Source organism: Adiantum capillus-veneris, chromosome 16, assembly GCF_014529385.1.
Source record: "Adiantum capillus-veneris isolate H3 chromosome 16, ASM1452938v2, whole genome shotgun sequence".
NCBI classification, from domain to species: Eukaryota; Viridiplantae; Streptophyta; class Polypodiopsida; order Polypodiales; family Pteridaceae; genus Adiantum; species Adiantum capillus-veneris.
The window spans coordinates 16,570,419-16,593,523 of NC_140946.1; the positions used below are offsets into that span (position 1 = coordinate 16,570,419).

The 23,105-nt window shown below is 44.2% G+C and overlaps 1 protein-coding gene across 1 annotated transcript in view; it reads right to left on the reverse strand.

Moving 5' to 3' along the window:
• Positions 1-23,105, reverse strand: part of LOC147438622 (uncharacterized) — an 84,696-nt gene that overhangs the window by 21,720 nt on the left and 39,871 nt on the right. Inside the window, exons 2-7 of the mRNA XM_086484669.1 lie at positions 13,175-13,274; positions 12,814-13,090; positions 12,364-12,507; positions 11,151-11,252; positions 10,864-10,967; positions 10,666-10,792 (exon numbers count right to left, since the gene is read on the reverse strand). Of these exons, the coding sequence (XP_086340795.1) occupies positions 10,666-10,792; positions 10,864-10,967; positions 11,151-11,252; positions 12,364-12,507; positions 12,814-13,090; positions 13,175-13,274 (854 nt within the window). The remainder of the gene's footprint in view (positions 1-10,665; positions 10,793-10,863; positions 10,968-11,150; positions 11,253-12,363; positions 12,508-12,813; positions 13,091-13,174; positions 13,275-23,105) is intronic.

Here is a 23,105-nt window from a genome sequence, read left to right on the forward strand (position 1 = left end):
TAGGAAGGGTGGAACCTTCGCAGCACCTTCAACAATCTCAAATGGCGCCTTCCTGGTCGAAGAGTGTATCGTGTTATTATAGGCAAATTCCACCAAAGGTAAGTACTTTTCCCATTGAGTCCTCTAATCCGAGATACAAGACTTCAATAAATCTAAAACCACTGAATCGGCAACCTCAGATTGCCCGTCAATCTGCAAGTGGAACGATGACGAGAACTGCAACCGTGTGCCCATGTTCTCCCAAATTGCCTTTCAAAACAAACTCATAAATATGGGGTCTCTGTCGGAGACAATTGTTTCAGACATGCCATGTAATCGGAAAATCATCGTGATCATTCAGTGTTCTCGAGAGATCAAAAATGAAATCCATTGCAATACTTTCCCAAGGGCAGGTGGGTATGGGTAAAGGCTGAAACAATCCATTGCAATACTTTCCCAGGGGCGGGTGGGTATGGGTAAAGGCTGAAACAATCCATGTACCTTATGCCTGTCAAACTTGACCTTCTGGCATACTAAGCAACTGCGCACAAACTCTTCCACATCCTTTTTGAGTCTCGGCCAATAGAAGTATCTCTCTACCCCCTTCATGGTGGTAGCAATGCCGCGGTGACCCGTAAAAGGTGGACAATGGCATTCAGTCATATAACCTTTTTCCTCAACGGCTGTGTAACGCACCACATGGTTTTTCTCATCAAGTAGCCTTCCCGAATGGAGTATCCTGCTACTGTCTCCCCATCCCGTATCCGTGTGAAAATATCCGCAAAATCTGTATCTGTGGCATACTGGTCCACCATATCCTCGAAGCTCCTATGATGTATCGCGGAAATAGCTAGAACCAACGGCTTCAGAGACAAAGCATCTACCACCACATTCTTCTGTCCCTGCACATGGACAATCTGGAAGTGAAACTGTGACAAGATGTTCGCCCACCGCATCTGCTTTTCCGAAAGTTGCCTCTATGACAAGAAGTAGCGCAAACTCTGATGGTTTGTAAAGACAATAAAATCCGCTCCGAGTAGGTCATGCCGCCACTGAGTAAGAGCATGGATAACCGCCAAAAGCTCTTTCTCATAAATTTGTCCTGTCATCTCCAGCCTAGAGAACAATCGGCTCTCGTAAGCAATGATATGGCCTTCTTGCATCAAGACCGCACCCAGACTACAACCACAAGCATCACAATATACTTCAAATGACTTTTGCAAGTCCGGCAAAGTCTAAACTGGTCCCGTAGTCAATTTCTGAAAGGCAGTCACCTCTGCAGGTCCCCACGAGAAAGGGACTCTTTTCTGTGTCAAGATATGCAAAGGGGAAGCAACCTTGCAAACTTTCGAATGAACCGCCTGTAGTACGAACACACTCCCAAGAAGCTTCCAACTTCATGGACATTCTTCAAATCGGGCCAATCACGGATAATGTCTATCTTGGCCGGATCCATTTGCACTCCTGCTGTTGAGACAATGTTCCCAAAAAATATATCTCTGAAGTAGATGATCTCTGTGTTCTGCCTCATTCTTGGAGAAAACAATGATATCATCAAAGAAAGTGCCAACAAAAAGCCTGTACTCTCGAAAAATCCTGTCGGTTAAATGTCGCAGGAGCATTGGTTAAGCCAAAAGGCATCACCAAAAAAACTCAAATAACCCAAAAGTAGTCAGAAAGGCTGTCTTGTAGATGTCTCACGGCGCGATCCGGATCTGATGATATCCACTCTTCAAATCAATCCTGCTAAAGCACGACGATCCCTGTAACCTGTCGAGTATATCATCGATCCTAGGAATCGGAAATCTGTTCTTGATGGTGATTTTGTTGAGAGCTCTATAATCGATGCACATTCTCCAAGATCCGTCTTTCTTCAAAACGAACAACATTGGAGAACAATACGGTGAAGTACTAGGCTGGACAAGACCCTTTTCCAAGAGGTCTTCCACTTGGTTCATACTTTTTTCATTCTATACTCGGCTCACACGGTAAGGTGGCCGGTTCGGTGACGTGCTTCCAGGTATCAGATCACTAGTCTGATCTTCAGGTCCTCTAAAAAGCAATCGGCATGAGTGTGGAGAAAAATCTTGGCGTTCTTTTGTTCAGGTGAAAACATATTCAACCATTATCCATCGTTCAGTTCTCTCTCAAAAGAATGAGTAGAGAAACTGAAGTTCATCAAGTACAATCTCTGAGCCCTTCATTTGTCAAAGTCGCTTTCTCGGCCCGGTAGTCAACCACGGCGTAGTTCTTGTGGTACCAAGGGATTCCGAGTAGAACGTCACTCGCGTGCCCTGAACACCCCTGTCATTGCAAACGAAGATTGCCAATCCTCCATGTAATGACAACATCCCGTCCGGGTGCCACTCAAACTACCTCCGCCTGTGGCCTCAGCCTGTCGAGCGTAGTTCCAAATTGAGCCGCCAATTCTTAGTGAAAAGAAGTCGGCCTTGGCTCCTTCAAAAGAGCTTCCTGATCCTTCACTTTGCACCAAAAGCGGTAAAGTTTGTACTTTCATTCATTTGATTCGGTTCAGGTCCCACGCCATGTGGTACCAATTATGCTTTCTATTTGCCTTTTCTGCCACGTTCATCAGCAGCTCTTGAACTCTCAGGCCTGTAGTCGTCCTTATCATTTTGTTCTTTCGGTGCCTTGTCAGGGCACTTCGCGGAGATATGTCCATGTTCTCCGCATCCGAAGCACTTCCCCTCTCTGATGAAGCGAGCTCTCTCCTCAGGAGTAAGCTTGGGTCGTGCATCCTTTTTCTCTGGGTTTCTCTTTTTCTTTCTACTTTCATTCCCAGAAGTCTGTTCGGCTCGTTGTGTCATGGCCTCATCTGTGGGGTAGGTTAGACTGCCAGAGTGAATGGCAAAGCCCCGCTTCGCATGACTCATCAACTCCTAAATAGAAGCTGACTTCTGTTCCAAGCAGTGATCTCGGACTCTGTAGGTAGACCCAAGGTAAACCGCTCAATCTGTTCTCTGAACGAGATCTTCTTGAATGAAGAGGCGGGTAGAAAAGAGCTCCAGAATCTCTCATAGTAAGCATTGATTGTATCTTTCTTGGTCATCTGAAGAGCAGCTCGTATATCTCGGTCATACTCTTGTGTCAACCAAGAAGAAATAAAAAGCTTCTTAAATTTCAGCCATTTAACTGGCGCAGTCTTGTTTAGAAGAAGCGTGGACCACCAAGTGCAAGCATTCCCCTTAAAGTAAGATGCAGCTCTCCGAATCTTGGAGTGCTCTGAGTACCGTCCTCCCGCGAAAGCGATGTCAAACTGTTGTATAAACGACAAAGCCTTCGACGCATCTGAGTATCCTGAAAAAGTGTCAAATTTGATCAAGTGGCCACCTTCCTTAAACTCTCAGACTTTCTTGCTTTTATCTTCGAGAAAGTCATGCAGGTTGGCTTTATAAAAATTCTTCTTGTTCGCATAAAAGTTTCCGTCATCGGAATCTGAGCTGTCTGTAGACGAGTCCTCAGTAGAATTGTCAGTCTCTGGGCGAGATTTAGCCTTCTTTGCCTTTTTCTTGCCCTTTCCGAAGCGTTGTTTCTTGCTTCGCTTTCTGCTTTTTCTGTCTTCTTCCCTCGAATCTGAAGAGCTAAAAGAACTGTCAGAAGAAGAAGAAGAAGAAGAAGGATTGGGTACTCCTTCAAAGTGAACACGCTTCTTCTGTTTCTTTGCTTTGTCAAATGTCGATTGACGACCCAAATAACCCAGGAAGTCAGTGCCTTTCTTCAGCTTTTTGCCGTGCTTTTTAGCTTTGTTCTGCGTGTCAAAAAGCTGAGCAATCCGTGCATCAACCACCTCTTCTAGTTCCTTCTCTGAATATTTCTTGTGAGCAAAAGGTTTCTTGAGAGCGGGTTTCAGGAGTGGTGTAGTGGTTTTCTGCCACTGCTCATGCACTTCCTGAAAAGAAGTCTCGCTCATATACTTTGCAAATTTTGGGTCCTTCGCAAAATTGAGCATCATCTTCGTTGCATCACCGATCAACTGACGACGCTCCATCTCTCGTCACTCCGCCTGAGTAGGCCGAGGCGGGCCATACTCTCTGTTGGAATCTTTGTTGTGATCCCTGTCCGCATCTCCAGATGCAGAGGGAGTCGATTGATCCTTGCGTGAAGCCATAAGCGCCGCGGAAAAAATTTTGGGGATCGGATTTCCCGTAGAAGAGAAATCGGTCGTGCTCTGATACCACTGTAACAGACTTGGACACTCCAAGTCAAGAATCAAGCACAACAGCACCGAATAACCACTTCAAAACAATTCACAGTTCACAACAGATTTGCATTGGCCCGGCGGAGTTCCGTGCCTAGAGATATTGACCCCAAAGACTCGCGTCCCTTTCGATATTTCTTTAGGTATTAAATCAATGTCAAAGTACAAAGAGCGGTTAGGGTTTCACTCTCAGACTCTGCGTCCAGATGCTCTGCACAGTGAGCCCCTCACCGCATGTTTAAAGATTACAAGGGATGCCCAAAAGCAGAGCCCCAAAAGCTTCCAGCTCAAAAGCAAAACTTCTCCTTCTCTCTCAAGAGAGAAAAAATAAAGCAGGTATTCCCTTGCTCTCTCTCTATCTCCAAAGCGTAGCCCAAAAAGCCTTCAAAATTGCGTTGCTAGGGAGAAAAGCAACCTCCGTGATTTTCGATAATCCGTACACTGCTGCCACGTGGCCTTTGCCACCTACTTTTAGGGTCTCCAACCACTTTAGGGTTACAGCCAGCAGTTAGGGTTAGGGTTTCCAAAAATTAGGGTTTCTGCAAATTAGGGTTTCTGGCAGAAATTAGGGTTTGCAGGAATTATAGGGTTTCTGGCAGAAATTAGGGTTTTTGCTATCGGTAGCCACGTCATCACTTGTGACACACGACCCAAGCTTACTCCTCAAGAGAGGGCTCTCTACATAAAGGATGGGAAGTGTTTTGGATGCGAGGAAACTAGACATATCTTCGCGAAGTGCCCTAAAAAGGCACCGAATGAACAGGATGAAGAAAGGCCAAAAAGTTCTAAAGCAACTGAGGGACGTGGCAGAAAAGGCAGATAAAAAGCAAAACTGGTACCACATTGCGTGGGGCCTGAACCGAATCAAATGAATGAAAGTACAAACTTTGCCGGGAAAAGGGAAAGATCGGGAAGCTCTTTTGAAGGAGCCAAGGCCAACTTCTTGAATTGGCGGCTCGATTTGGAATTACACCCAACAGGCTAAGACCAGAGGCGGAGGTAGTTCGAGTGGCACCCGGATGGGATGTTGCCATTACACCGTACATTGGCAAACTTCGTTTGCAATGACAGGGGTGTTTAGGGCACGCGGAGTTTTACGTAATTGCCTTGGAAGGTTGTGACGTTCTACTCAAAATCCCTTGGTACCACAAGAACAACGGCGTGGTTGACTACCAGGCCAAGAATGCGACTTTGACAAATGAAGGGCTCAGAGATTGTACTTGATGAAACTTCAGTTTCTTTACTCACTTTTTTTTGGGAAAGAACTGAACCATGGATGAAGGTCGAATATGTTTTGACCTGAACAAAAGAACACCAAGATTTTCTCCACACTCATGCCGACTGCTTTTTAGAGGGCCTGTCAAGCGAGTTACCACCCACTCGTCCTGGGGATCATACCATTGATCTGATACCTGGAAGCACGCCACCGAACCGGCCACCTTACCGTGTGAGCCGAGCCCAGAACGAAGAGATTATGAACCAAGTGAAAGACCTCTTGGAAAATGGTCTTGTCCAGCCTAGTACTTTACCGTATTGCTCTCCAGTGTTGTTGGTTTTGAAAAAACAAAAAAAAAAAGATGGATCTTCGAGAATGTGCATCGATTATAGAGCTCTCAACAAAATCACCACCAACTACAAATTTCCGATTCCTAGGATCGATGATATACTCGACAGATTATCCTTGTGTTTTAGCACGATTGATTTGAAAAGTGGATATCATCAGGCTGCCTTTCAGACTTTGAAAGAGAAATTGACTATGGGACCAGTTTTGACTTTGCCGGACTTGCAAAAGTCGTTTGGGGACCCACAGAGGTGACTGCCTTTCAGACTTTGAAAGAGAAATTGACTATGGGACTAGTTTTGACTTTGCCGGACTTGCAAAAGTCGTTTGAAGTATATTGTGATACTTCTGGTCATAGTCTGGATGAGGTCTTAATGCAACAAGGCCAATGTCATGCCTATGAGAGCCGATTGTTTTCAAGGCCGGAATTGACAATACAGATATGTGAGAAAGAGCTTTTGGCCGCTATCCATGCTCTTATTCAGTGGCAACATTACCTACTCGGAGCCGATTTTACGGTTTTTCACAGATGATGGGAGTTTGTGCTACTTCTTGTCATGGAAGCAGCTATTGGAAAAGCAGATGCGATGGGCAAACATCTTGTCACACTTTACTTCTGGATTGTCCATGTGCACGGACAGAAGAAATTGGTGGCAAATACTTTGTCCCGAAAGCCGTTGGTTCTGGCTATTTCCGCGATACATCATAGGAACTTCGAGGATATGATCGGTCAATGCGCCACAGAACAGATTTTGCAGATGTATTCAGTTGAATACAAAAGGGGGAGATAGTAGCGGACTATTCCATTCAGGATGGCTACTAGATGAGGAAAACCATGTTGTGCGTTACGCAACCATTGAGGGAAAAGGTTCTACCCGAATGCCATTGTCCGCCTTTTACGGGTCACCGCGGCATTGCTACCACCTTGAAAGAGGTAGAGAGATACGTCTTTTGACCGAGACTCGAGAAGAATGTGGACGCGTTTGTGCGCAGTTGCTTGGTATGCTAGAAGGTCAAGTTTGACAGGCATAAAGCACAGGGATTGTTACAACCTTTTTACCCATACCCACCCGCCCTGGGAAAGTATTGAAATGGATTTCATCTCCCGAGAACACAGTGTGGGCACGACTGTTTATTGCCCAGGTCTTTAGATTACATGGCATGTCTGAGACGATTGTCTCAGACAGGGACCCCAGGTTCACGAGTTTGTTTTTGGACGGCTATTTGGGGAGAACATAGGCACGCGGTTGCAATTCTCGTCATCGTTCCACCCGCAGACTGACGGGCAATCAGAGATTGCTAATTCAATGGTACTGGCTCTATTGAAGTCTTCTTGGTTGGATCAAAAGACTGTCACGTGACACATCCAACCCTATGTGTCCGTGGACAAGTTACAGCACGACAAGGGTTCAGTTAGTACCGTCAGTCTAGATTTAGAAGTGTTTTGGCACTTTTGTGAGTCTGTTTGCAGACCGTGCATGCCCAGGTACTTAGTGTAGATGCATATCCTCTGGTTGCACACGACATGATCATAAGAATTCCCATCAGAATCCTTCAGGGGAATTTTCCAGTGCATTTAGCCTATTTTCCCTATTTTTGACATTTTTCACTTATTATTTTTAAGTGACTTTTGTTGGAAAGTAGGTAGGGAAAATTGAGTAAGTTTGTATATAAGCAAACCTAGACTAGGACTAATTGGCAGAAGAGGCAGCAGGAGCACACGCTCAACAGGCAACTTCTCAGTAGAACCCCAAGCCCTAGCGTTTTTCCTCCACAGCAACCACCTAGCGTTTTTGGACCAGATCAGCCAGCGTTTTTGCTCTTGCAGATCGCTCGCAACAGAAGACTCAACAAGAGACCTAGCGTTTTGCAATTGCAGGCCATTCGGCGACAGCAAAACCATTTTCAGCCCTAGCGTTTTTTATTTGCAAATCAGCCCCAGCGTTTTGCAAATTCACCACGACGGAACATCAAGAACCGTCAGCGTTTTCAGTTTTCAGCCTTTAGACACCGCAGATCAAGTCCCGAACCTCGCAGATCTCACTTTCCCACAGCAAATCCTCGCCGCACGGTCAGCCAACGAAGTTTACACTCTCAACGCGTCGTCGTCGCATCGTCGTCGTCGACATCATCACCGACATAGAGTTAGAATTCAGCAGATAAAGATTTGCAGATTTCAGCCCCCTAGCTTTTTCAGATTCAGCCCGTCTCGATGTCGTTTTTATCGTCGTCGACATCGTCGGCAAGTCCAAGCATTGTAGAAATTGTGCACTCATAAGTAAACCGCTCTCGCCATAGAGAGTGGGGCCTTCAAAGGGGGGTTTTACAACATCTCTAGTGTCGTATTCTCTTCTCTCTCTATCTCTCAATCTCATACACTTTCACGCACAGTGTCTATTCACTTTGTTTGTGTCCATTGCACTCTCTCACTAAAGGAACCTTGAGCACAGTTCGGAGCATTCATCTTGAGCAAAGTTCAAACATTCATTCCACTGCACCTAACAAGACTTACTTGAGAAAGGTTTTTACCTTTGGTGGAATATGCCTACAGAAACACGTTTGACTCTTTGATGGGAAAGATGCCATTGGAGATTTTTGAATTTGCTACAAAGGTTTTACCCTTCCTTAGCGCGAAAGATAAGATTTTTCTTTGAAGCCGACCAGTTCATGAGGGACTTGGTCCGGAAGGCTTTGCAGAAATTTCAAGAAAGACAAAAAAAGGCAGCAGATCGCCATTGTCGCGATTTGAAATTGAAGGAGAAGGATTAAGTGCTCTTACAATATGGGAAGGCACGCCCGAGAAAGAAAAAAAAAAGAAAGGAGCGGCTTCTTTGAAAGCTTAACATGAAATGGTATGGACCTTTCCAGATTTTCTGAAAAGATGAACGATTATCTCCTTTGGACTGAAGCTGCCAGAATACTTGGAGGATTCACAATGTTTTTCAGGTGAGTCTCTTGAAGCCTTTTGAAGGCGATGTGCCTCATGATGAACAACTCGAATTGGACGAAAACGAGCAGATACTCCTTCCAAAACAAAAATTGCCACAAAAAGAAAGAAAGAAGGTAAAGCGAACTTACGGTTCTTGGTTAAATTCAAGACCTACTTCGCATTGGATGCGAAGCGAATGGAGGAGGAAGACCTAGCAGATATTCCTCGGAATGTGAATCTTTACCTTGAAGCTTTTGGTTTAGCATAGTCTACTCCAAATGGAACCCAGAATTCAACTTGGCCGAAGAACTGGTGCAGTAGGTTTGCACAAGAGGGGAGTTACTCCGCTCCTTTGTCAACAGATGCCTCGATTTCTGAATACTAGAGTCACTGATGTCTCTTTGAGCTTCAGGGATACTGAGAGCTAACAGTTTTCTGTTGGATGACTGTATGAAATGGAATTCCTGAATATGAAACTGATTTGTTCTTGACTTGTTTTAAGTGCAGGAATTGATAGACGAAATGACTGCAGCATTTTGGTCTAATTGATCTCGAATAGACATGGTTGCAATAGGGGTTAGTCAATCGGGCATCGATGAGGTCCCGACTGGATCTAGATGCGATTGCTAGCTACGACTGGATCTAGATGCGATTGCTAGCTACATTGCCGATAAATCATGGTCTAAGATCCGAATGAATGTTGAATGTCATGTGATGTCCTGTGATGTCGAGTGATGTCGTGTGATGTGACTATCAATTGGTACATGTGCTAGATGGGTGTTCCTAGTATGTAGGTACTAACAGTCAGTGTCTGCTAAGACGGTTTATGGCCTCTGTCTGTTTTGCAGGCGTAATCGAGGGCAACTACAATGCTTTCAAGAGGGGGGTATGTCACAAAGTGATGACGTGGCTGCCCGCTCTGCAGGAAACCCTAACCCTAAAATCCGAAACCATTCTGTTGAAACCACCCTATTTCTACTGAAACCCTAACCCTAATATCAAAAACCCTAATTCTGCTGAAACCCTAACCCTAATATCAAAAACCCTAATTTTGCCCTAACCCTGATTTGCTGACGTGACGCACTGAAACGTGGCAGAGCTATACGGATCGCCGCGTTTCACGAAAAAAAGCAACTAGGCTTTTTACCTCCTCACATGCTTTAAGATTCCTGACAGGTAGACATAAGGGTATAACAAGAGATGATTGCATTTGTGATATATGTCATCAGGAGGTGAAATCAGAGGAGTACTAAGGATGCTGCTATAATGTTTATTATAAGATCCTTGGAGGCACCACTGACTTTTTCGTGAAGGCTTTGGACCACTATGTCAAATCATGTGCTTTAAAGATCAGCCATGTCTTAGGCTCTTTGCATAGGCGCTTAGGCATCACAAAAGTGATTCTCTTCAAGTGGTGGATCCGATGATGCATACACAGAGAGCCATCACACATTTTTTCAGTGACAATATTGCAGTTCCAGGCACCTCTACTCCCTCATCCACATACCCTGTTAGGGTTGCCTCTCTAGAGGAGTATCATTGGACAGAGCCATTACCATCTGTAGAGTGAGATGTCCGCAACCATAAAGACCTTCCTCACAGCTTCTCACCATCAGCAAAATCGACTTGCCGGTTGTAGCATACAGAGTTTTTTCATTTCTAGTCTAGATAGGGATTTAGTTAGGATTAGATTTCATTGCTTGTTACATTTTACAGGGATTTGGTGAGCAAAGATCGCTCCTATAACTTGCCGGTTGTACAGAGCTTTTTCATTTCAAGTCTAGCTAGGGATTTAGTTAGGATCAGGCTTGTTACATTTTACAGTGAGAGTCTAGAGATATCATCATCAGTTGCACTTGTTCTAACCTTGCGGGCCATTTTGGCCTTTAAGAGACGTTTCATTCGAGAAAAAACGACATTTTAATAAATAGAAAATCCGATTAAGGACACGAGTAAATGTAAGCAAACTTTAAGTACCTCATTTGTCTCCTTGAAAGTCTCAAGTTCCTTGCCTACTAGATCTGCCATTGCTTGCACATATCCTTGCCTTTGATACCACGAGGGAATCACCATATGCTGCAAATTTGCAAGGTATTGATCTTTCCTGCAAGTTAATGGGAGTTATTATCTCCTTTATGTGTGTACTACAATTAAAAGTTTTGGGAAAAGAAAAACCTGAAAATTTCTTCCAAAAGACGAAGGCTTGAACCACTTGTTGAGATAGAAAACTGAGGATAAAGAGGTAATATGACAAGCCTTGTGATTTGATCTCTTTTTAACTGCAAAAGAAAATCTTACTTTAGGTCAAAAAAACAGCACCAATACAGTTTAAACAAAGCACATCTCCCATATGGCTTTAGGGGGGGAGTGATGAAGTGTAATTGTGGAACTAAAATTCCATGGCATAACAGCGCAAAACTGCTAGCAAAGTCCAGGAACTAGAAAATGATGAAAAGGCATACCTGCTCAAGTGCCTCTTCTGTAAAAGGATGCCAGTACCTCATTCCAATGTATACTTTTGCCGAAACGTTCTTTTCTAGTAAAGCCTCCATCAGAGCATTTGCCTACATCTTAAAATAACAAGATTTATTGAGTGCATCCAAAGTACAAAGTACAAATGACTTCTGAACAGAATCCAAACTCCCAACAATTCTTTGTAAGCCCATTTGAAACGTAGAGCTGCAAAAACATATATTAGCATAAAAATCCATAGATAACACATTTTCTCTTGAAACATGAACTGTTATATTTATTTGTCCCGTAGACCTTTGAAAATCAGGCCACTGATTATTTAAACACATTATAAAGCTCACTATCTGCACCAGATAAAAAATATGCACTCATGTTTTCCCAACTAAAGTAGCCCTAATTACAGAAACAACAGGTTTAAGAGGCATTTATGCCCTGTGTACAATAAAAGGGCTGCCCTATGAGTCCTTGAATTATCATGGAATGCAATTTTCCTCATCACAGAAGTCATGTTGGTGGTCACCCACACAAAAGTCACATGTGTGATAACCTTGAATTTTCTAACTTGTGTCTATCACAAATACATGCAATGGCGAGAGAAGGGATATCTGAATCGACTATTTAGAAGAAGCAATAGAGGAAGAAAAATTACTTTAACTCGAAGATTTTAAAAAAACAAACATGAAGCAAATTTTCAAACAATATTGAAAAAATACAAATGCATAAACAAATTTCCTTGACTAGTGAAAGTACGACTAAAATTGTGCATGCAGCGTGCATGTGCACGCACAAGCACATATAATGCATGCATGCGTCCATGAATGGAAAAAAAAACATCCTCACATGCATACATACATACATCTGCATTATTCATATAACCCATCATGTGATATTGACAAAGAAAACTCTTCAATCAACACTAAAGGAACAAGCAAAGTCACACTACCTCAAAACTTAAACTCCTTGCTAACAAGCATTAGCTGAACATAGCCAAAGAAAAAGCTTGAAAACATATGGCACGTTACGCTTTCCAACTTCACCTATAAAAGATGAGACGGTAAGCTGCCAAAGCTAAAAGATGACACGTTCAATTTAACAAATAGAACCATTAGAAGACTTAGAAAGCTCCAAGTAACAATTGCTAAAGGTGTTGCATCATCCACACTTAAGAAGTTGAGATCAACAAGTCACAGCAAGTATTTGTACCTGATCCTCAGTTATTCTTCGCAAAGGTGATCCTCCACCAATGGCAGCATATCCCTCTTTGCTTTTAGGCGCTCGTACAAGTGATATGAATCTTGCAAGAGGTTGTTGAAAAACTTTTAACAGCCTTGGAAGCCGAATGATGTCCTAATACAGAGCAATAGAACATTCATAAAAGCTGCACTGAAAAACTAACAAAATGTAATCTGACTGCTCACACAGAGAATAGGCTGGAATTATTCACTCAGGATACAGCCGCACAGTAAGATTGGGAGCCCATGTTTGCACGTATATATTCATACCTTCTTACGATACATGGTTGCACCATGATATATGTGCCAAACATCCCACTTCTGAATGTGCATATAAATAACCCATGAAAGCTCTCTGAACTATATCAATCTAGGGTACCAGACAAAAACAGTCACAAATGAAGAATGGCTTGAAGCTTACTGGATCTGCAAAAAGATTGTATAAAAATGGCTGCACGTCATCTAGGGTTTCTGGGCCACCCAGATTCAAAAGTAAAACTCCCACACGTTCCGTGCCTTCTAGGTTAAGCCCATTTGAATGTTTCCCTTGTACATTTGCCTTGGGCGACAAAAACTGAGAGCTATCTTTCTCTTTCGATGCATCGTCTAAGGAAAGTGAGGCAGTTAAACAAGTTTCGCTTCTCCCTTCTTTCCCTTTGCAAGACATAGTCCTCCTTCCTCTACTTGTATCATGTGATCTGTGCGTCAAATTCAAATGATCAAGCACTGTTAAATTTCTGAAAACAGTTAGAAAACAATAAAGCACCCCATGAGAGAATTACCGACTGAGAAAAAGAACTTGAGAAGAATCACTTTTTCGATAACAAGCCAAGGTTTTCAAATCTGCATATCTTATTCCAGCCTTTAGCTGGAGCTTGCAAACTGTTACATAAACCAGTGTGGTTATGAAGATTAATCTTACCAAAAAGATCAAATACTTCAACAGCACAATAATGCCTAGGGACTAGTAATCAGACTAAACATCCATTGCTACTAAGATCTGTGGCTTGCGAGAGAGTACATCTGTCACTACATTCTTCTTTCCCTTCAGATATACATTTGGAAGTGAAATTGCGACAGAATGCTTGTCACGAAGTGATGACGTGGCATGCCCAAACTTAAAGAAGTTGGGCCTAGAGGACACTTGGGGGTTAGGGATTAAAAAACCTAACCCAAACAACTTGCAGATTCTGGCGAGGACCCTCAGCCATTGTACTCTCGCAAAATAATAATAAAGAAATAAAAGAAAGGGCCCCAATCTTTGGGGCCAGTACATCTTGACTCCAAACTCCGCCGTGCCATATCAACTCTCTTCTTCTCTTTCTCCCTCTATTCAAGTTTATTCAGTTGTTTGCAGTTTTCTCACATGTGTTGTTGTAGATCTTTGGCTTGCAGTGTCCAAATCTATTACAGTGGTATCAAAGCCCAGACGATTCTTTTTCTACGAAGGATCCGATCCCTTTTTCCACACTACACATGGATTCAAATAGTGAAACCATGTGTACTAAAAATCTTTGGCTTGGAGTATCCAAGTCTATTACAACGGTATCAAAGCCCAGACAATTCTTCTTCTATGAAGGATCTGATCCCTTTGTCCACAGCACACATGGACTCAGGTAAAGAATCCGGCAAGGAGGAAACTATTCCACTTACTCGCATGAGTGAAGAAACCAGCTGAGGTTCTACCTGAAATCCGCCTCTTTCCAACGAATCGTGCTAATCAAATGCTCGAGTACTATAAGAATCCACAATATGCAAAGTTTTTGAAGAATCACCCACTTGATGAGATCCATTCACGATGGCAGGCTGCCATCCACTCACCTCTCAAGTCGGCCATGAAATGGCAATGTTGTTGAGGAGCAGCTCAATTAGTTGATGAAGACTACGGAGAGCTCTCGGAAGACGAGTCGATCAGCAAACTATCCCAGCTATTTGGGTCCGCGATCTACTTTCGCGGCAGCTAGCAAAGCCAAGAAGCCCGTTCGCTTAAAAATGATCCCAGTTCATCATCACCTTCTCAAAGCTCGGAGAGTTCCTCTTCCTCCGACTCCAATGAGGAGGACGAGAAGCCACAAAAGCGGAGAAAGACTCAGAAGAACGAGAAAATTGAGAAGAGCAGATCCCACAAGAAATCTCAGAAGCATCAGAAACATTCTGACAGTTCCGAGGAGGACACCTCGTCCTCTGATAGTTCTAACTCAGATGAGTCAATGTTTGGAAAGAAGAGAAGGCACAGTACGCTTTGAACCATTATGACCATCTCGAGAAGGGCAGGAAGACCAAGGAATTTAAGGAGGGTGGGCAAGCACTCAAGCTTGATACTTCAGGCTATAAGGATACCCATCGAGCTCTTGCATTCATACAGTAGTTCGACATCGTCTTTTCAGCATGTTTTTCAAAACACTCCAAAGTAGAGCATCCTCTTATTTGAAAGGGAATGCCCAAACATGGTGGTCTACCCTACTGTTGCGCAGGGAAGCACCAACAAAGTGGTTTGAATTCAAACGCGTCTTCACTTCTGTCACAAAGTGATGAAGTGGCATGACCACCAGACAGAAGGAGAGCCAACTCCTGAACAAAAGGCAGATAAAGATAACCATTTTAAAGAAGCCTATACGAAAGGCCTATTTTTTAAGATTTTCAAGATTGCAAGTTGTACCAACTTATGGTACCCTTGCCGAGGGGGCCCAAGAGGACACAAAGATGATTAATGGGCTGATGACGTGGCATTGTACGGACGGTTGCGAATCGCGCTGACAGCTATACGGACGGCCATAAAACGTTGATGACATGGCATTGTACGGACAGTCGCGAATCCCGCTAACAGCTATACGGATGGCCATAAAACGCACTGACATGCTAACGCGGCAGGCTGTACGGATTTTCGCAATTTGTGATGGCTGCTTTTGGCAGTTTCTAGCGCTAGCTTTTGAGGGCATGTGCTTTTGGGGTTAATGCTTTTGAGTTTACCTGCTTTGGAGCTCTGCTTTTGGCATCCCTTGTAAGTTTATAAGGAGCCCTTGGGGCCTCACTTCTCAGAGCATCTGGATGCAGAGTCTGAAAGTTGAGGACCAGCGTGAGTTGTACTTTGCTCAAAAATTAATACAAAAAGAAATACTGAAAGGGGCGCCAGTCTTTGGCGGCAATCTCTCTTGGCATGGAACTACGTCGGGCCATGTCGACTCAATATTTTGTGAAGTGTTTTATGTGAATCTCTCTTGTGTCGCGAGGGAACCTAGACTTGGGGTGTCCAAGTTTGTTACAGTGGTATCAGAGCACGGTAGATTTCTCTTCTACCGGGAAATCCGATCCTTCTTCTCGCGGCACCTATGAATTCCAAAGAGAATTGGTCGACAAGCAAATTAGTAGAGAATGAGTACGGGCCACCTCGACCCTCACAGTATGAACTCATGGAGATGCAACGCCAACAGCGAGTTGACGAGTGTGCAAAGCATATGCTTCAGTTTGCCAAGGATCCCCAGTATGCAAAATTTTTGACCCAGTACTTGATCGATAGTGTGCATACCTAGTAGCAGAAAGCCATTGAGACACCAATCAAACCGACAATCAAGAAACCTCCTACTCCAAGGATGTTCACTAAAGAAGAACTTCATGATGTTGTTGAGACCCGAATCAATCAGCTTCTAGGCACGAAGAAGCCATCGAGAAGCAATTGAAGAAGCGCAACACGGGGACTGACTACCCCGGTTACTTGGGCCGTCAATCTTCTTTTGCAACTGCACGAAATCAGAAGAAGTATGTGTGTTTCGAAGGACTACCCAGTTCTTCTTCCGACAATTCTTCTAGCTCTTCCTCTTTCGACTCGAGCGAGGAGGACCGAAAGGGCAAGAAGAGAAGCAAGAAACAAAGTTTTGGAAAGAACAAGAAAAAGACAAAGAAGATCAGATTTCGACTAGTTTCTTACAGTTCTACGGAGGAGTCATCCTCTGACAGTTCAGACTCCGACAATTACATGTTTTATGCAAAGAAGAAACACTTTTACAGAGCCAACCAGTATGATTTCCTCCAAGACAAGAACAAAAGGACAAAGGAATTTAAAGAGGGTGGACAGTCGGTGAAATTTGAATCCTTTTCCGGATTCCGAGATGCTCCGAAGGCTTTCACTCAACAGCTTGACATGGCCTTCTCTGGAGGACATTACTCAGAGCACTCCAAGATCAGGAGGGCAGCATCCTTTTTGAAGGGAAATGTACGAACATGGTGGTCCACTCTTCTTTTGAGAAAGAAACCCCAACCAAGTGGTTGAAGTTCAAACAGCTCTTTATTTCTTCTTGGTTGACCCAAGAAAACGAACGAGATGTGAGAACCACTTGGAACCATCTTCGAATGACCAAGGGTGACACTTTGGATGCATATTGTGAAAGGTTTTGGGATTCTTTTCTACCGACCCCTTCGTTTAAGACGGTCACTTTCAGAGAACAGATTCAACGGTTTTGCTACGGACTCTCTATAGAGATCCGAGATTACTGACTTGAACAAAAGTCTGAGTCCATACAACAACTGATGGGACATGCTAAGGTGGAGATTCTCGATACATTCGGGTAGCTTGACCTATCCCACTGATGAAGTTTTGACTCAAAGGACCAAACAAACCTCGACTTCAGAGTCCATCCCTTTTGTATAGACTTTGGCCATTCAAAATTAATGAAATCCAATCTTTTTGTTTACTCGATGTATTTGAAAGAATTGAATGATGAACAACGAACGAACATGTCTGAATTCACAAAGAACGACAAGAATTTCTGCACACACATGCTGACTGTTTCTCAGAAGGCCTACCATGCGAGTTACCTCCATCTCGTCCTGAGGACCACACTATTGATATAATCCTTGGAACCACACAACAGAACCGGCCACCTTACCGTCTTCTCCGGTTTTACTAGTACTAAAGAAAGACGGATGTTGGAGAATGTGCATTGACTATAGAGCTCTCAATAAAATCACCATCAAGAACAGATTCCGATTCCAAGGATCGATGATATTCTTGAGAGACTTCAGGGATCCTCTTGTTTCGGCAGGATTGATTTGAAAGCGGATATCATCATATCAGAATCGCTCCGGGAGATGTCTACAAGACAGCCTTTCAGACAAGCTTTCGTTTATACGAATTTTTGGTGATGCCTTTTGGACTTACAAATGCTCCAACAACTTTCAACCGAATGATGGATAGGATTTTCCGAGAGTATCGATCTTTTGTGGGCACTTTCTTTGATGATATTATAGTTTTTTCCAAGAATGATGAAGCAGAGCACCGACACGATCTGCTACACGTCTTTCAGGTATTGCACGATCATAGATTGGTTATTAATGCCAAAAAGAGCGAGTTTGTCTTGCAGGAGATATATTTTTTGGGACAGATCGTCCGCAACAGGAGTATATGTCACAAAGGCGGGCACCACGTGCCAATAGAAAAGAACAGACTAAACAACTTTAAGCACTTCAAATAACAACTGAACTGAAATGGAGAGAGAGACGACACGCGACACGGAGTGGCGGAATTCCATCCCAGAGAGTATTGGCCCCAAACCTTGGCGCCCCTTTCGGTATTTCTTTATATTGCATCAACACAGTACAAGCCGGTACTCCAAACTCTGCACCTTCTCCAGGAAGCATGCCAGAGAATGAGCCCTAGCCTCATATTTAAAGGCCCTTGGCCTAAAAAGCAGTTTACATGAAAAGCTTTGAAACTCAAAAGCTTCTCGTCCAAAAAGCACTTTACATGAAAAACTTTCAAACTCAAAAGCTTATGGTCCAAAAAGCAATGCCAAAAGCTACCAACGTAAATCACGGAAATCCGTACAGCCTGCCACGTCATCATGTCAACGCAATTTTCGGAATTTGTTTGCTGCCTTAGGGTTAGGGCTTTTGGCAGAAATTAGGGTTTGCAGGTTTTAGGGTTAGGGTTTCCAGAATTGAGGTTTCAGCAGTTAGGGTTTTCAGAATTAGGGTTTCTGGCAGAAATTAGGGTTTGCAGGAATTAGGGTTTCAGCAATTAGGGTTTCTGGCAGAAATTAGGGTTAGGGTTTTCTGCACTCGAGCAACCACGTCATCATTCAGTGACGTTTAGGCCCCTCGGCCTAAACGTTTAGGGTTTAGGCCCCTCGGCCGGCGTCTGTAAGTTGGCTCCATTCTTTAGGCTGACACGTCAGCAGTTTGTTACATCTCCCCTTCTGGAAAGAGAGTAATCGTCCGCGATTACAGCATATCTGCAAAACAACTCAAGTTAGTTCAAAAATTTCCGAGGGTCATTCCGAGGGACAATCAATTTGCTCTTTTTATTAAGGAGTTAGCTTCTCCTTTCTGCTCTTTTGATCAAGGAGTTAGCTGCTCCTATCGGCTGTTTTGATCAAGGAGTTAGCTTCTCCTTTCGTCCAGATCGGAACTCTTGATATTCCGGCGTAGTAAAATTAGCCATCGCACCCAGACCGTACTGATCTTCCTCGAGTGTCTTGATGCACTAAAATTACATACCCAAGCAATCTCATCCAATTAGGAATATTCAGTGGTTGGCACATCACAATGCAACACAAATGCTCACATATGCATGTTACAGGACATAAAAACATAAAGCCGCCGATGAACACTCCTCCCGCATAACCTAACAAGGTCCGGGCCGGGAGATATTCAACGACTCCCTCATCACTCCTCCCGCATAACCTAGAAAGGTCCGGGCCGGGAGATATAGAGGCCTTTTACAACCAAACGCCCCCCAGACCGCAGCTTGCGTCGTTTGGAGGTGCTGAGAGTAACCACTGCTCAGACTTCTTAATACTCCTCCTGCATAACCATCCAGGTCCAGGCCGGGAGTCACAACAACAATTATTTTACAAGCATACAACCAAACGCTCCCCAGGCATCGGCCTGCGTCGTTCGGAAGTTTTCAAACATACAACGAAACGCTCCCCAGGCATCGGCCTGCGTCGTTCCGAGGTTCAAACAATACCAAAACAGTATTTCTCACTTCTCCACCTGGGAGTAAAATCACCAATCATTGAAACCAGTATCAAACCTGAGTCAAACAATTCAAATCGGCACCAAAACAGGTTCAAAACAGATATCATCCATTTCAAACAAATTCCAAACAGGATCACCAAACAAGATCAAACAGAACTTAAACTTAAAAAGCAATCTCGACATCAATCGAGCTCGAAAAGTCGACTGACTTTCCATCTTGAAACCTGCACAAAAAATTAGGGTTAGGTTCCTTCCATGAGGTCATAGCCAAGCACAACATGGTCCATCAGCTCTTGGACAGACAGTGTTTCTTTGGCGGCGATGGTAGTCCCAAGAGATAGCAATCACACTGAACCTCCAAGGTCATCTGCTTGTGAAGAGACATCTACTGAGAGATGTCGAGAAATTTCAATTTATAATCTGCTAGGATTTCCATGGCAAGCATTTCAGGATACCCCACTCTGCTAGAAGTTGCACTCCGAAGGAAGATGTCAGAAACCATACAACTTCGGGCAAAAAATTTCTTGAAAGCTTGCCAAGTACTTGGAGTATGCTGCTTGGTAGCTGTAGACGTCAACATCTGCATGGCACTACTTCTAAAAAAAACAGTGACTTGAAACAAATCTGGATCCTTCTCTTGCAAGTGATCTTAATTGGCTTATGCCCTGTAAGACACTGCGGTGAAGACGGGAGCGCGCCCGATGCGCGATGAAGTAAGGGTGGGAGTGGCTAATACGTCCGGGTTGGAGGGCGAAGATACCTCGAATCAAATTCCAATAGCTCTGTCTGCTCTTTTGTAGGAGCGGTATGCTTTTAGAAAAGCACACGCCTGATGCTCTGATACCACTGTCACAAAGGCGGGCACCACGTGCCAATAGAAAAGAACAGACTGAACAACTTTCAGCACTTCAAATAACAACTGAACTGAAATGGAGAGAGAGACGACATGCGACACGGAGTGGCGGAATTCCACCCCAAAGAGTATTGGCCCCAAACCTTGGCGCCCCTTTCAGTATTTCTTTATATTGCATCAACACAGTACAAGCCGGTACTCCAAACTCTGCACCTTCTCCAGGAAGCATGCCAGAGAATGAGCCCTAGCCTCATATTTAAAGGCCCTTGGCCTAAAAAGCAGTTTACATGAAAAGCTTTGAAACTCAAAAGCTTCTCGTCCAAAAAGCAGTTTACATGAAAAACTTTCAAACTCAAAAGCTTATGGTCCAAAAAGCAATGCCAAAAGCTGCCAACGTAATCACGGAAATCCGTACAGCCTGCCACGTCATCATGTCAGCGCAATTTTCCGAATTTCTCTGCAGCCTTAGGGTTAGGGCTTTTGGCAGAAATTAGGGTTTGCAGGTTTTAGGGTTAGGGTTTCCAGAATGGTTTCAGCAGTTAGGGTTTTCAGAATTAGGGTTTTTGGCAGAAATTAGGGTTTGCAGGAATTAGGGTTTCAGCAATTAAGGTTTCTGGTAAAAATTAGGGTTAGGGTTTTCTGCACTCGGGCAACCACGTCATCACTCTGTGACACTTCCTCTGTTGCTTGTTCTTCTTAGGGTTTAGGCCCCTCGGCCGGCATCTGTAAGTTGGCTCCATTCTTTAGGCTTTGACACGTCAGCAGTTTGTTACAGTATAGATGGACTCGGCCAAAATTGAGACTATTCGCGATTGGCCTGACTTGAAGAATGTTCATGAAGTTCGAAGCTTTTTGGGCTTGCGCTCTTACTACCGGTGGTTCATTCGAATGTTTACAGAGATAGCTTCGCCTTTTTTTTTCCGAGAAAAGGATTAGTTAATGAATCTGCCCATAGAGCTACAACCACCTCTACTAGAGAGGACTACAACAATCATAAGGGGAGACTGTCCCAATGAAAAACAGCATATGTACAAAGAGGCTAAATTAGGAAATAAGAGGAGGGAAAAACAACACAGGTGGACGGTAATGCCATCTGAGCATACCCTAGACCATGGTGAAGAAGGGCCCAGGGCACCAGAGTCAAAGGAACGCCTCTCTGCGCTTCCGCATGCGGTCGGAGTTGCCTTGAAGTCTCTCAAACTGTCCCCTGAGAGTATGGACCAGCTCCAGCCAAAAATCTCGAGCAATTTCCACTGGTGGCACTAGGCGAGCCTCAAAGACGTGCCCGCCAAATGAACCAGAGTGTCAAGCCACAGAGTGTCAGGCCACAGAAGAGCTCCCAAGACACCTCTCTCACTGCACCACTCCTGTGGAGTAAGCTCTATAGAAGGCTGGAGTGTAGGTCGACCACCTTGTATCACAATCATCCTGTTGGTGTAGGATAGCTCAAGCTGTAATCCAGGGCCCGAGAGAGTGGACCAAGCAGCTACCTTCCAAGTGTACTACCGTGCTGTGGAAAGAGCTGGCATCAGCCGAAGGACCCAAAGCCAAACCTGTTGTGCCATAGGGCACTCCCAAAGATAGTGACGCTGACTCTCCAAAGAATGGTCACAAGCTACACATGCTGTCGAGAGGCCACTATGTACAAGCGAGCTCCCCATTGATGTAGCTCTATGTGCAACCAACCACCGGAACAACGTTACTCACCGCGGTTGTCAGGCGTCCCACAACCTTGCCCAAAAAGCAGACAAGAACTTACCTGCGACACCCTCCTCTTGCCAATGAGGTGCTGTAGCAAGAGGAGCCTCTCTCCGTGTTGCCAATATGTGACGTCCCAACTGAACAGTGTACTGAAAGAAAAGGACACCTGTCACGTGACACATCCAACCCTATCTGTCCATGGACAAGCTACAGCATGATCAAGGTTCAGTCAGTCCAGTCAGTCTAGATTAGAAGTGATCTGGCACTTTTGTGAGTCTATTCGTAGACCGTGCATGCCCAGTCACTTAATGTAGATGCATATCCTCTGGTTGCACCCAGCATGATCATAATCATTCCCATCAGAATCCTTCTGGGGAATTTTCCAGTGCATTTAGCCTATTTTACCTATTTTTGGCATTTTCCACTTATTAATTTAAGTGACTTTCCAACAAAAGTAGGTAGGGCAATTTGGGTAAAAAAATATATAAGCAAACCAAAGTTATCACTAAATGGCAGAAGAGACAACAGGAGCTAAGCTCAACAGGCAACTTCTCAACAAGAACTTGGTGGTCTCCCCTCCAAGCAAGGACCTTCCCCTAGCGTTTTCTTCAACAGCATTCACTAGCGTTTTCAGCATCTGCAACATCGCCATCACCTTCCACAGCCTGGCGTTTTTGCATCAGGGCACCATCGCCAAGGAACCCTTGTAGCTAGCGTTTTTGCATCCCTAGCATTTTTGAAACACAACAGTCCAGCCTTTTTGGTCCCATCTTCAGCCCTTGCAGATCCAGCATATGCAACGATTTGCAGCCCTAAAAGACCATCAAGATCAGCCCTAAAAGGAGTACCAGATTCAGCCCGGAAATACCATCCGTTTTCAGCCTAAAGACACCTCAGTTTTCAGCCCTAAACCTGCAGAATTTCAGCGACAAAGACCACCAGAAAAAGCCCCAAAAATCAGCGTTTTTGGACCCGTAGCAGATTTCAGCCCATAGCGTTTTTGGACAGCGGATCAAAGATTGCAGATTTCAGCCCTTAGGTCGACTTCGTCATCCCCGTCGTCGTCGTCGTCGACATAGCCTAGACTTGCATCAGTCCCTTGCATTCAGTTTGTACCAGATTGTGCAATCATAAGTAGACCACTCTCGCCGACGAGAGTGGGACCTTCAGAGGAGGGTTTTACA